The following is a 15,422-nucleotide window of genomic DNA, read 5'->3' as shown; positions in this document are numbered from 1 at the left end:
ATGGTGCTGGTTTTTAATGACATATTGCTATCTGTAAAGTCTTCCTCTAAGCCACAGACTAAAACGTCTCCCCTCGGGAAGCGCACCGCTCTAGTTGTTATCATTCGCTGCTAATGTCACTCTTTTCTTTGCCACATTGTCAAGTCCTCCAGCTAAATAAATGCAATGTAAATTGAGTATTGTGCTGGATGTAATTATTGAAAAGGGTTCCAGTTGGCTTAACTCTACGGGCTGTTTATTTAAAGCCTTCCTCCTCCGTACAGATTTGACGATAGAGAGAGAGAAAAAAAAAAAAAAAAAAAAAAAAAAAAAAAAAAAAAAAAAAAAAAAAAAAAAAAAGAGAAAGAGAGGTTCTTATATAATGACAGGAATTCACAATGGAGCCATGCTGAATGACAACCTCTCCCCCCAACATCTCCAACAAACATCACTCCCCCCCCCTTTTCTTTCTCATTACAGTTTTACCATTGGGAAACATGCCTGTCTCAAATAGCCTCTAGTATTATTCCTTGTCCCCCTCCTGCTCTTTTTGTGCTTCATTCTTTTTCTGAAAACATATTAAATCATGTTTCCTTTTACACAGTATACACCCTAAGAATTAAGTCTGCGCTGATAATGAGGGGACCTTCTTTGAGGAAATGCACACGGCAACTTTGATCTAGAATGGCATGTAATTCCTTGCCTGACCCAATTCCCAATCTCCTGATAAGATGTTTTTTTTCTTTCCCTCTCCCTCCTTTGCTCTAACCTTTCTGCAGAACTCACTTAAATGGGAACTTGCTGTCCCATTAAAGATACATTTAAAGGCAAAGATGTCATCCATTTCATTCTGCAGGATGAGGCTATATATTGTTGGAAAGGCTGTCTACTCCAGGCTGAGCCGAGGAAAACTCTCCATGTATCCCCCTTTCTCTCTGTCGGTGACAACCTCTGAGATCTCTGATCACAGCTGCTCAATTGAATTTGTGTCGGACAGAGCTGCGTGACAAATGAGAGTGGCCGTCATAGTAGATAGAGTATCATCACCTGGGTGTAAAAGCTTTTAAGCTTGTTTGAGGAGAGGGAAAGAGACACGGAGAGGGGTTTCACTTGTTTGTCTAGTCAAAAAGCAGCTGTATTTCTGCAACCAAAGATAGTTGATTAAATTTGCTCCCTGTGGTATTTGCACATTTCGGGTTCTCGCAGAGCAGCTTGTTTTTACTCTCAGAATTGACTGCGCCATAAGTGAATTGATCCCCAAAACCCAGCAGTAGTCTTTCATTAGTCAGGATGCAGCCTGGGACCAGACAGCGAACAGTGTTTAGGGCCAATCTATCACTACACAAAAGGGGATCAACATGGCACAAACTTGTCTTCCTCATCTTAAGGCAATGTGGCCTCTAAGTAATCACGGTTTCAACTTCTCTTCCTCATGATTTGGGGAATTCTGAGGGGCCAAAGCTACATATAATTTCATCTCAAAGCACAAAAGGGGCCCTTTGGAGCTTTTCTGATAGTTGTGATAGATTTGTTACAGGGCCCCCGTTGTTTTTTGATAGTCAAAAGAACCAATTTGGGTTTTTTGACAAGGAGCCCCTCTGAATAATCCCTTCATGTATTACAGGACCTATTAAATGCAAACTTTTCAATCTGGCAATCAATAAGGCAGGCAGCTTTCCCTGGCCCCGTGCCAGACACATTAGGGCTGCGAGCGATGGTTGCTAGGGAGCTGAGCCTGCTCAGGGGAAAGAATGTTTAATGTAATAGAATCACATAAATCAACTGGAGGAAAGTGCTTGTGTTGTTTCTTCTCTTCTCTCTGTTTAACTGAAAACATTTAATATGGGTGTGTGTTTTTGAAAATGTGGTACGGCCATCCACCCCCCCCTCTGTTAACCACAAGAACATCTGGGATGGAATTAAGCTGAGGGAAGTTGAGTTTTCTCTGTGTTCATGTGTGTGTTCAGTTCTTATGTGTGTGTGTGTGTGTGTGTGTGTGTGTGTGTGTGTGTGTGTGTGTGTGTGTGTGTGTGTGTGTGTGTGTGTGCATGCTTGTTTTTGTACACATAGCTGTGTGTCCTCAATTCCTGTGCTGCACACTTGAATAAATTGAGGTGAAAATTATATAAATGTTTCTTCCTTTTTTTCTTTGTCACAGGCCACTGCCCCACCCTGCTAAAATGAATGAGGCCCTTTAGTGCTTTACTATAATTAAGAACAGGAGCCAGCATGCATTGAGGGCTCGCTTTCTCTCTATTTCTATGTATTACTTTCTGTAAGTGTTACTCTCCCTCTCCCTGCCCTCTGTACAGTTTCAATAGAACATTTCCTCTGGGTGTCAGTGCCCTTTTGTGGGAATAAGATTATCTTTGAAGAATTAGTGCACATACATAGCCTGTGAATGTAAAAGCCAGATCTCTCTTAAAGTCCTACTCCATCCATTGTATCTGATAATGCAGAATCTTTTTAATATCAGATTCAAAAAGTTTGGGCAGCACAGAGCGCAGCAGATGTGACTAGCTTGAATTCATATCACATTACATTATTACATAAACTTCTCAAACCAGTCCTGCGGCATAAACCCCTTCTACACTTTCCATTTGTAAGCTCAGTGTGTTCCAAACAGTCATATCTTTACCAAAATACAACTAAATATGCTGCAAGTGTCCCATTCCTCTGATAAGCCTGAAATTCTGATGTAGTTTACATGCTCCTGGTTTGTCACTTAAACAGTTACTTTCTAAATAAACAAGACTCAAGACAGCCATATTTTACAGCGATGTGTGTTGAAATGTAAATATGTTGGTGAAAGTATAAATGTTTGGAACATACTGAGTTTACAAATGGACAGAGAATACGTTGATTTTGCTGCTGAGAAATTTCTGTGGAGACGTGATACTTCATTTCCACCCTGAGAACTTATCATTGGAATCTACTGTAACCATGTCTTAGCAAAAAGTTGCATCTGTATGCATCCAGCAGTCACGGAGCAACAGTAGCATTCATTTGGAATCGTGTTTCTGGCCACCTAGAAAATGTAATTTCAATACTCACTCCTCTTTAAGGTCTGGTTTTAGTCTCCACCAAATCCTGCTAAAAATATTTATCAATTTAACCACTAACATTTAACCACAGCTTTGTCTGTCTGCCTTTTATTGCTAAGCAAGTATAGTGTACAGTAGGGCCGAACGATTAATCGTTTTCAAGTTGTAATCGCGATTTGTAAGAATGTGTTTAGCTAATTGTGAAGACCGCGATTAATCGAATATGAAATATTTAGTTTAATGTTTGGTGTAACATTTGATTTATACATTTTTATTCCTCTTTTCATTATTATATTTACTATTTTTTCATAAGATACACGCTGGAATGATGTTACATATCACAAATTGAAGCATACTCGCAATATCTGGCAGGAAAATTAGATTTTTTTCCCCAAAATCCTTTAGCCCTAGTGTACAGTGGATTTTTAGGGCTTTTTCGATGAAAACGATGCTAATAATCCAAGAAAGTGAATTTGTTTTAAGGTTGTGGACTTCTGAAAACCTTCATAGAGCTGATAGCAAATGCAGAGTCGGTTTACAATCCATTGTTATTATACTGTAAAAAGCATTGGTTATGGCAGCTAGATCATCAATTAGATTTTTTTTTACATTTGCTATATCATGATACTGTATATTGATAATGGAAAAATCTTATTAATAAGATCCTCAGGGGGAAATTCACAAAAATTATAATAATCGGGCGCCTGGATTGCTCAGTTGGTAGAGCGGGTGCCCATATATAGAGGTTTACTCCTCGACGCAGCAGGCCCGGGTTCGACTCCGACCTGCAGCCCTTTGTTGCATGTCATTCCCTCTCTCTCTCCCCTTTCATTTCTTCAGCTGTCCTGTCAATAAAGGCCTAAAAATGCCCCAAAAATAATCTTAAAAAAAAAAAATCGCCCCTATCGCCCCATTTGATCCTCAAAAGATAGGCCTACATTTTAGGCGGAGTATCTCTTTAAAGAGTTGTGTGCTGTGTACATTGTGTGAGAGCACAGCTTGCAGCTGATATGATGAGCAGCGGAAAGGCGAGTCAGTGTCTGTGACTGATGTGATGTTGATGACGGATGGCCGGCCACTGAGTCACACAGTATGTTATTCAATGCAGATCCATTAAATACATTTGAAATATTATTTCAAATTCTACTCCCTTTGAGCCAAATTAGCTGAGTGTTAGTGACACACTGTGTGACCGCTTTGCTTTGTTTTACTCCAATACAGCGATGTATTGCTGCCGCATCCTCCGCATGATTAATGTGATTTTGTTTACAGCACAGACTAGCATGCAATTAGCCAAATGTTCTAGCACATTTTGTTTTATCTGAGATTGAGTAGTCATTCACAGATTGGACAAGCGATGAATCATGCAAATGCAATGAATTTATTTCATTGTTTCATGTAATTCTCTCTTCTTCCAAAACACAAGGTTAGCGCGAGTAAAAATGTGACGCCTTCATCTCCCCACGCATCATTTCCATTTGGTGTCATTGACAGATGCTGTTCCTTCTTTATTTGGTCAGGTTTCAATAACATGAAACCAACAGCCAGATCGGGCGCCTGCTGCTGCTTATATGGACCCTCTCAGTGTCCTGTCCCCCCATTGACAAGTGAGAGAGAGAAAAGGCGGATGAATCAGAGATGTGTTATATATTATGAGAAGAGGCTAAATGGAAACAGGGCAACCTCAGGGATCAATACAGAGCAGAGAGCCTGCAGGATGAAGTGAGAATACCAAACAAGAATCTTCCCCATCTCACCTTTTCCTGTCTCCCTCTTTTCTTCACCAATGTATTACTTATTACCTCAGGCTATTTTTATTTATTTTTTTATGTTTTTAAGCTTTTAGACTTGTTTTTGGTGTTTAAAAAAAGAAGCAAAAAACCCATGAGAAAAAAAATTTTTTTTTTTTTTTTTTTTTTTTTTTTTTTTTCTTTCCAAAAAAAAAGGGGGAAAAAAAAAAAGGAAAAAAAAAAAGGTGTTGAAAAAAAAAGATTTTTTTTTTTTTTTTTTTTTTTTTTTTTGGGAAAAAAAAAAAAGAAATTTGGGGGGGTGTGGGAGTTTGAATATAAGGGGGGGGGGGGGGGGGGGGGGGGGAGGGGGGGGGGGGGGGGGGGAGGGGGGGGGGGGGGGGGGGGGGGGGGGGGGTTTTTTTTTTTGGGGGGGGGAGAGAGAAGGATTGGGGAGAATTTTTTGGGGGGGGGGGGGGGGTTTGTATTTTTAAGCCTGGTTAAATGTAAATGACACAGTTTACATGAGTCACATTTGGGTTTTAATTTGCCAGCGTAGATCTGCTTTTAACCGTGAGCAGCCCTCATATTATGACTAGTTTTAGTCCCAACTTCCAAAGCCCCTGCAGAAATTCTCCAATAAATGCAGAGGATCTCAGACATGCAGCATAGATTGCCCTTTTTATAGTTCTGGTTTGAAATTCAATAATATCAATGATGTTTCATCTAACATTGCAATAGCTATTCATCCAGCGAAGCAGCTGCTTCAACCACAACTAATGAGTATGCGGCATTTCTGAGATCTTGATTATATATCATGCTTGTTATGAAAGAGAAACAGAAATGTTTCCTTTGGTGTAATTACACAAAATATTCTTTAATTCTTTCTGGTATAATGCAGTCAGAGTTTGTTCTCATCATTTTTATTTCTACTCCTGTTTCTCTCATATTGAGAATGGTTGCATTAGTGTACAGTCTCCTCTCTTCCCTTTTTACCAAGCGTTTTTCCTCAAAGGAAGAGATGGCTCACAGGAATATTTCCCCCACAAATATCAAATCCATCCTGCATTGGTCACTATCATTTTGTCATATTTATGAAGCAATGTGTGTATATATTACATCATGTTACTTTAACTATGTTGGAGTAAATTGAGATCTGTATGTTACTGTGCAGAGTCTCACATGACAGCTGCTGTAGCTGATGACTTTACCAGTCTGCTGTGGACTGCAGTAGTGTCGCTTACAGTGTAGTGTGATACAGTAGTGCAATGTTTTGTGTTTTTAAAGGACTATATTATTACTTTTGTATGTTTTAGCACATTCACTATGTGTAATTTTGAGAGGAAGACAGACAGGAAGCAGACAGACACATGTTGCAAAAAGAGTTTTGCTTTAAAAAGTTGCTGTTTGGCAGACGGCTCTCAATTTTCCTTGTTTTCTTAAACGCATCAAAGAAGAAATGTAATTAATTCTTAGTGATGTATCACTAAATGTATTATTAGCAACCTTTAAGTCTCTGCAAGTTAACTGTGGCTGCCTGGAAACCAGTAAATCAATACAATCAAATCTAGCAATAAGGTCTTTGACTTTTTTCTGCTGTACAGTCGTTCTATTTCACATCTTCAAAGATGTGTAAAAACAAAAGCTCTGCACTATAACTAATCATTTTGTTCTCTGTCTCTGTAAAGTCTTCTGATTAAAAGAGGTGCTAGAAGAATTATATTGCTGCCCCAGAGTGACAGATGTTTGTATGCTTTTGTCTTCAGAAAATCAACATATAACTTTCTTTGAGTTCAGTTACCTTTCATTTGTGCATCCGTCTTATTCCCTGGGCCATGATTCATAACAAAGCACAATCCTACAAAGCCACCCAAGTAATATACTATATTAATTCACTGTAGTTTCATTCGATGCCACCTCTGGTCAAACACCTGTTGCATGAGCATGTTCCTGTGAATAAAGAAAGAAAGCGTTGCCGTGTAAAACATCTATGTAACTGAGGGGATTTTGAAGGTATTTCAGTCCACAAATGAGTTTAGCAGATCGACCATTATGTATACAGTAATTATCTTACTGACATCAGAGGATGGATAGTAGAAACATACATTTCGGTCCTAACCCGTTGCACAAGCAGTTAAAAATGTCTGGATTCTTGCTCCCGTCATGTAGTTTCTGTGTCTCCAAATATAAAAATTTGGATTCATGCTTGCATTTTAATTTGCATATTACAAAACTGGTTCAGTCATGCTTCTTTAATCTCAGGAATGTTAGTAAGATCAGCCGCATATCCTGTCATCTCAAGACACAGTGAAACTCATTCATGCCTTTGTCACATCCTGGTTACATTATTGTAATGCACTTTTTACTTGAGTAACTCAGTCATCCTTGAAGTGTCTACAGCTTGAACAAAGTTCTGCTGCCAGACTTCTAAATAGGACTATAGACGTCTGCTAATATCCCTCCTGCTTTTGTTTCTTTCAACTATCAGTACATTTTAGAATTGATTTTCAAAATAACATAAGGCCTTGCATGGCAGAGCTCCAACCTACAGTATTTTGGTGCCTTCAACTAGCTGCTACGACTCTAACAACATGGAAGCTACCAGAAGAAGCAAAAACAACACATAACAGAACTGATCAATGTATTTTAGCTGTATGTCTGACTAAGAGCAAATCAAAAGGAGAACAAGCATTTCTATTTATGGCACCATAGGCACCAGGTAACTACAATGTGAAATATGTCAGTATTTTTAAATTACAGCCAAAAACTAACCTGTATAGCTGTATAGATTGTTTATCTTATTAACCTGTTTTGTATTGAATTGCTCTGATTATCTTCTCCTTTTTGTTCAGTTCTTTGTAAACTACTGTTTTAGGAATTTAAGACTATACAAATTAAGGGGGTATTTCGGGAATTTAGTATTGCACTTATACAAAGTTGGGGGACTCACAAGATACAAAAAAAGAACTGTCCAAATTAAAGCAGTAGAGGCGGAAATATAGTGACTTTTAATCCATAGCATGAGTCAAGCTCCAAAAACACTGGATCCTACAATTCCCACAATGCAACCCGATAGTGTCTTTCATTAGGGATCTCTTGGCTCGTAAACCCTGATGTCTTTTATAATCCATACCACATGTGTGCAAGCCCAAGCTGCAGTAACCCTTATGACATCACCATGATGTCATCATGGTTATTTTTTCAGACTTTGCACAGCTCCTCTAAAGCCACAGAGGACCTTTTAGTATACTTTATCAGTTTACTGTAAGTATATTGTATTGGAATGTATTGAGTGCTGCACTGACTGAGTTGTTATAACAATGTCAGCTGTCCTGCAGAGCAGTTATGATCCTGACACTATTGTAGTTTATGAGGTCAGGAGCTTTACAGCGTGTTCTGAAAATAATCTGCCACACCACAGCTGTTTGATCAACACGCGGCACTACCACCAGGAGAGGACTTACAGACTGAAGAAAAAGAAAATAGAATCTAAGAGAGAGAGAAACAAATTGCATGATGTTCTCACTGTGTCTTCCAGCTCTCCAGTGATGGACCCACAGCACCAACCAATTAGAAAGCCTACGTAAAGATAAGGACGCCCTTTATTTTGAAAGGTCGGGCTGTGAGAACAAAAGGATTTTTAAAGTGTACATACACCCAATGTACATCACACACACTAACACACACACATGCCAACATTCATACTTTACAACGCCTTTGTACAGTTATTAATGCCCTGCGGCTCTCTCTCCAAATTGAATCTAATCAAGTGAAATGCTGTGAGGGTCCTTGGGAGAAAGAGCAGGTCTGACGGTGACCGCTTACAATAAAATCCCTGACATTTGGAAACAAAGCTGGCTTTACCTCTGAGCTGTATTTGCGTAACTGCTGCAATCTTTGATAAATGTGTGTGTCTGCAGTGTGATATGCATGTGCAATGTGTGTTTATACATCTGTGGGCTTTGTGGCACCTACCTCCACATATAGCCTGTGTGTGTGTGTGTGTGTTAATGTGTGTACCCACAGTATAGAACGAGACCCACCCACTAGGAGCGTGCACCCCTTGACTCCCGAGCTGAAAGTCCTGTCCGAGCGATGAGACGCTGCGCTGCAGAACACTGACATGACATGTATGTGTGTGTGTGTGTGTGTGTGTGTGTGTGTGTGTGTGTGTGTGTGTGTGTGTGTGTGTGTGTGTGTGTGTGTGCGCGCGCGTGCGTGTGCTGGATGAATGGTTTTAATAATTTCTTTTGAAGTGGTTGTCCTACTGGAGTACAGTGGAACTAATTACGCTGATTGTCGGGAATGCAGCTGCTGTAAATATGTTATGAATGGTGTCCTTCCTGCCTTGTTTCTGCTGTACATTTATCACCCTCCAGATTGATAAAATAACACCAAAGAGGGGGAAATGCATTTTTAAAATAGACCCTGCCTGTTTTGTCTTTAGGAAGGCAAGGTGAAAAGCTTGCTAGTTAGCCACACTTTATATTATTAAATATAAAGTGAAATATTAACTAACCAGCAGAAATTCCAATGAACGTCATGTCCAAGGGCTTTTTAAAAGCAGACGGGACAGTGAATAATTCATGTAGAAATCGTGTTTCAAACTGCCTGACTCTGCTTCATCAACTGTTGAACCGTGTAGTCGGCTTTGTAAGCTGGAAAAATATTGGCACTCTACGTTCAAACAATAGTCTCTGAGAGCAAGTGAGTTCACAAAATGTGACATTTGACTAAAGCTTTAATGAACAATGCACATGCATAATTTGTCTATGTATTATGATTTGGCCAGTTTCCAGTCATTGTCCATTACTGTACTGTGTTGTGCTGAGATGTCATTTTATTATCATATAATCACCATAGTAGAAGATTAGAAACAACACACCCATGGGAGCTTTGGACCGGAGACACTTATCATATTGTCATGGTCATATAAAGTCACCTCATATTCATTTATCTTATTATATTAGAGCTCACACTATAAGTCAATTAATCAATTAGTCAACAGAAAAAGAATCAACAACTATTTTTTTATGTGCTTATTTAGCTTCTTAAATGTCAATATATGCAGGTTTTCTAAGTCTTCTTTGATATTTGTTATTTGGACTGTTCAGACAAAACAAGATGTCTTAAGCTTAAGACATCTTGTTTTGTCTTAAGCAATATACCTTCTAAGCATCAACGTGTTGTCATTTTCATTGTGAGTATGTGGCTAATGACAAAGCAATATGTACATGAAAAGTTTCTGTGTTGTTGGATTTTTTTTTTATCCCATATTTACCTTCTTGAGATTTATATGGTACTTACTAAAAGTGACAGTACAATAAACTTTAAGATCTCAAACATTACCTTGCCATTTAAGGCCAATAGTAAGGAGTAAAAGAATCATATTCACAGCACTCTGGCAGCACATGTGCCAGAATATAATGGTAGCCAAAGAATGATCTATGAGAGGGAATAAAGTAATAAAATCTGGAGATAAATAGTAGAGTGAATGTGTCATGTAAAATTAAGTGCTGCCATTCTCACTTGGAAAACGAAACATTCTCTATTTCGCTACAAAGATTCCCCTTTTCAATGTTGAATTTAACTATGTATAATCTCTGTGTACCTTCTAACATTGTGTTTGTATTTTGTGTTTTTTTCAGGCCAGGAGGAGGATGGGCGTAAAGTTTTGGTCCTCAGTTACCCCCAGTATTGCCGTTTCCGGTCAGTTTTGGCGCGGCTGAGAGAGCAGCCGTCCTCTCTGCTCATAGACCACACGGTGCTAGCGCTGGGCGGCATCGCTGCGTTGGGCGGTAGCACGAGGATCCTGTACTGCCGTGACACCTTTGAAAATCCTGCCCTGCTGCAGAACGAGAGCATCTGTGACCAGTTTGGTGAGTTTGGAAGCTGGTCATTTGATTGTAGCTGTTAGACAGTGGCAGTTTATGGCATTTGGAGTATTGCACATTTAGCCCATAAAACATCAAACTACTCATGTCCCAACCTCTGAACATAAGCATGTGCTTAAAACTCATTCTCAAAGTGCGGTTCATCTCAAACTTTTAATTATGTCATTTTGGTTCCCATGACCATTTGTTCAAGTGTACTTTCATTGGAAAATGGACAGAGTTTGCACTTTTTGGGCCAAGCAATTTGACAACAGAAAATGTACTTGAGTCATTTTAAAATTTGTATTTGTATAATGGCTGGCTATCACAGTTAAGACTGTCAAATGGCAAAGAAAAGGGAGCTTCTGTAACATTTGGGTTTTAAAGCCAAATACAGTTGCCTTCCTGTGAAAAACATGTATCTCTGAAACAACAGCATTTCATGAGCTGAGAAAAAACAGATCTGTTTACAGCTTTCTGACAATAATTTTTCAGATAATCCAATGAGTTTTAAAGTGGAAGAGCCCTGGTTTTACACATCAACGTCTGTTTACAGGTCTTGGGTCGTACTACTACACGTGGAAAAGGTTGTATACAGCTTTTTGTGGCTCTAGAAGGAGCTGTGCAATCTGATAAAATGCCTCAAGAAATGTCACTTGAGTCAGTGTCAGTTGGGGCTGAAAACAACAAGCTTGAAAATGAAATAACTCTGGGGGTGTGGAGTTAGAAAAAGTGAGCTTAGCTGATCAGACCTCTGCTTGAGGCTAGAAGCTCAGGGCTACATTAGCCACTAGAAGCATAACACACCTGAATCTCCGACCAAACTGTCAGCAGTCGAGTTGCTTTGTGGGTAATGTAGGCGGCAGGTTTCGACAAGGAAGAAGAATGTGTAGAATAAAAAAGATATCTCTGCTCCTGCTGCATCAATTTTGATCCTTTTTTGTCCATTGCGAGTCAATGTTATAGAAGTGCAATGCTAAATCTGCACACCTGCAGCACACTCTTTTAAATTGTGTATTTAGCTAAAGAAGTACAAGGATTTTGGGAAGGAACACTTAATCAAAAAAAAAATCAAAATCACTCAATTTGAGTTACATGGTTTTCACTGGCCAGCTACGAAACAAGCCAAAACTCAAATGGCTTTTTTATTATCTGTCACTTGGCTTGACTTAAAATGAAATAAATGTCACACAGACAAAAGAGTGATGAACAAAAATGCCTATATTTTGTTCATTACTCGCTATGAGGATTTCCATGCTACATTTTCCTTAGCTGCAATTTGGATTTGTGTGGAGATCATTAGTTTGTGTGCTGTGGTCTCATTTCACTCATCACTCCTTTGTTTCTTATAATTTTTCCATTTGTCATTTTGGTCTTTTTTTTGGCGAAATTAATTAAAGCCATTTAAACTCAACATGCTTTTGATCAATGCTCTTTTAGTTTAGTCAATTTAGACTAAATACAATTGATCATAAATTCCTTTCAATATGTTTTTCATTTAGTCCGTTTGGGGTCTTTCTGTTTACGAACACAAGTGACCGGCATTCAAACACCGTCACCAGTCACACCTATGAAAAGCATTCTGTGGTTCCAGTGAGGAATTTTGAAGTGCTGGAACATGTCTATATGCCATTCACTGTGCTTTCCCTGCCGCTCATGAATCCACACATTTTATTAACCCCGAGCTGGGCTAAAACAAAGAAGTAATGTGATTCATCTCTCTTTATATTTCCTCTGCTCGGTAGCACAGTTGAGCTCAGCGGGCTCTTGTGCAGCATCAATTTGACATTCACAGTAACGGCTCCTCTGGTCAAAAGTCATTGTTTTTCTTTTCCTGTAAATTTGCCAGTAGGTAATTGCATTTTAAGCGAGCAGCAGAGGTGAGACCAGAAGGGAAAATGGTTATAGGCATTGGAAAATAAGTTATGAATAGTAACGCTAACATCCTGTGGCTGCTATTGCTCATTCACTTGGCTCAATAATGCCATTCCTCTATGAGCCACATTTAAGTTAAAGGTTTTTTTTCAGAGCCTAAGGGAGTTCCATTTTTATTTTTATTTTTTTGGACAAAGGCAACTAGATTTCTAATGTTATTCACATGAAGGTTTACTAGGTTTGAGGCAGGCTTTTATTTCCGCTTGAATTGCTGCTTGGTGGTTTGTTTCAAAACAGCAGAGCTAAGTAATTTCCATCACTCTGCCAATTGAACTAGAGCCTCAAGGGCGCCTTACTTATAGGCACAAACACACACATGAATGTTTGCACATATGTGCTTAGAAACATACACAACTGCTGAGCAAGGTTCTCCTGCCATTAAATGAAAAGCAGCTATAAACAACATATTAAATCCACCTTTATTAGGATAAATACCAGCACTGTGGACTTGTAAGAAGTAATACTGTGCAGCTGTGAAATACTGTATTAAAAACTTTCAAATTTATCTGGGGAACAATTTTAGGACTTTCTTCTATGCTTCTTCCGATGCTAATTCTGACCTTTTGGATTCCACCAAATCTGCTGTGGCAGCTCTAATAGCCGTCCTTCTTGTCTAGGCTAATTCATGAAAGTGTGTCAGGCTACCTCAGGGGGTAGAGAAGATGAGAAAGCTCAGGGAGAAAAAAAAAAATTGCTATTGCAGAATTTCAGCAAGCCTGTTGGTACAGTGTTGTGTGAAATGTAGCCATCAGATGAAAGCCTGCTGGTGAAATCCAGTCTATTTTTAATAGAGTTTTAATGTATTTATATTTACGTATAATCATGTACAGATGTATTATAATCAGCAGCATGTTTTTATTTGAGCATGTGCAGTGTACTCTGATTTATCTGCATTTTTGGAGGTGAGTAATGAAACATCAGCATGCTCCGGCTGCTCCTGTGTGCATAATGACTTTGATATCTTCAATATTTGCTCTCACTTTACCAGATGATGTAAGGTCGTTCCTGGTATGACAATGACAGTTGTCGGAGGCTGTGCTTTAATCTATATCTGATCTATATTCATGGTTGTTTTTGTCCACATCATCGCCGTGCTTTTGAACCACCTTCAGCAAAACTGCGGTTGTGTCAGTTACCAGATCTTAAGTCCTGTGATCCATATTCATGTTCAGCATTGCCTGTCACCCCTGCAGCTGCTGTCCTCACGGGGAAAGACACGTTTTTGTTTATAATTATCATGCATTCTCTGCCAGCGTGGATTGATAATACCCATGCTACTTTGTGTCCCCAATATCATTTCTTGCCAGGAGGACTGTAATATCACCGCACAATCGCAGAAAAGGAAACCTCGCTGGCACACATATTCTTTAGAGTACTTATTGTGTGCACACTGACGTACTGAATGAAATACAAGCTCTTACATAAACCTAAGGATAAAGGTCTTGCATACTGTACTGTACTATAATAATATTGGCACTACTGAGGCCCCTCTGCTGTGAGAAAAAGCCAGAAATAGTTTGAGTGGGCCAGGTCTTTGCAGCGCTGAATGACAGATAACAAGGTTCAAGGTTTTGTTATTAGCTGTCATGGTTCTGTTGAGTATTACTCACATTAATTTGGCATGTGTACTGTACGTGCTACAAAGCAATAACATAAACATTTGTAAGCCCAACCTAGAGGTGCCATATGTGATCTATTTAAACAAGTTGTACATCGCGGAGCTTTAGGGCATCTTGACAGCTACCTCATTTGGGCATCTGTTAAGGAAAATATTATGGCCAACATTTTTCCCATTTTCTCTTATTCTGAAGTTATTCTCCCAAACTGCTGACCTTCCTCTCCCCTCCCTTCCCCCATTCTTTCAGAAACCTAACACTCCTTATGTGCACATTGCTTAAATCAACAGTATTTTGAAAGTTAGTGAGGCAATCATGTTTGAGGCTAAGCAGTTGAGAGGAGCTGCCCCCCCCCCCCAACTCCTTATTTTGCTCGTTCTCATTTGTCCTATATTCCCCAGGTCTCTTTCCTTGGCACAGAAACTATATATTTCATGCTCAGCTCAGTGTGTTTTGTTTGAAATATCTCTCACTCAGTGCTGGTTTGATTTTTATTAAAAAGAAACATTTTCAATGCAATCCTTTGTTTGTAATCCTCCAGGGTGGGAGGAGTACAACAAAAACAATTCATTGCTTCAATATATTAACATTGTCCAGATGCACTGATCATAAACAGAATTGGACAGTCTATTTTTGTAATGTGGTGCTTGTGCCAGTTTGGTACATCTGTGGCTGCTTTGTGTGTGTGTGTTTATGAGGGTGTTTCTGCATGTGTTTGACAGAAAAAAAAGTCCTGTTCTCGCTGAAACTGATATATACTTTACTGGAGGAGAGAAAATCTGAAAAGCAGTAAAATTGCTAAAATCCTAAACCTCTACTTTGAGATAACATCTTTAAAAACATTCAGTCCTGCTAGCTTGATTGGGTTGGGTCACCAGATGAACATACAGTATGATGTCATTGTTTCCACAACTTGAACCACTTTCTTGCTCGCTCTTTAAACATGAAATCAGATTAGATGTAATATGCATAGGCCAATATCGTCCCATGACAGCCCCGTCTGTTAATGTAATAGCCAAACTGCTTCCTAAGCTCATGTTTTCCCATCTCCTCTGCAGATTTGTGTTAACCACCAGCCCATGAATTTTTCATCGTCCATATGTCGATGATATACAGAGGCCATAGAGGAGGAATTTAGAGGACATGGACTCTAACAATAAACAGTTGTATAGTACATTGTCATGGCATTACATATCTGTAAAATTATGTTTGTACAAGAACGTATTTTTACACTATAGGCTCTTATTC

General features: G+C 39.1%; 1 protein-coding gene across 3 annotated transcripts in view; it reads left to right on the top strand.

The window, feature by feature from the left end:
* Positions 1-15,422, top strand: part of arid5b (AT-rich interaction domain 5B) — a 73,533-nt gene that overhangs the window by 21,636 nt on the left and 36,475 nt on the right. The window contains exons 1-2 of one of the 3 annotated variants that reach the window (XM_039784190.1): positions 8,358-8,880; positions 10,399-10,629. The exons of 1 other annotated variant lie outside the window; for it this stretch is intronic. In XM_039784190.1, coding sequence (XP_039640124.1) covers positions 8,874-8,880; positions 10,399-10,629 — 238 coding nt within the window. In that variant the 5' untranslated portion in view covers positions 8,358-8,873. Of the gene's footprint in view, positions 1-8,357; positions 8,881-10,398; positions 10,630-15,422 lie in introns of those variants that run through there. One more of the 3 variants, XM_039784188.1, reaches the window with a different exon arrangement.

Source organism: Perca fluviatilis, chromosome 19, assembly GCF_010015445.1.
Source record: "Perca fluviatilis chromosome 19, GENO_Pfluv_1.0, whole genome shotgun sequence".
Classification (NCBI taxonomy): Eukaryota; Metazoa; Chordata; class Actinopteri; order Perciformes; family Percidae; genus Perca; species Perca fluviatilis.
This window is presented reverse-complemented; position numbering and strand designations above follow the sequence as displayed.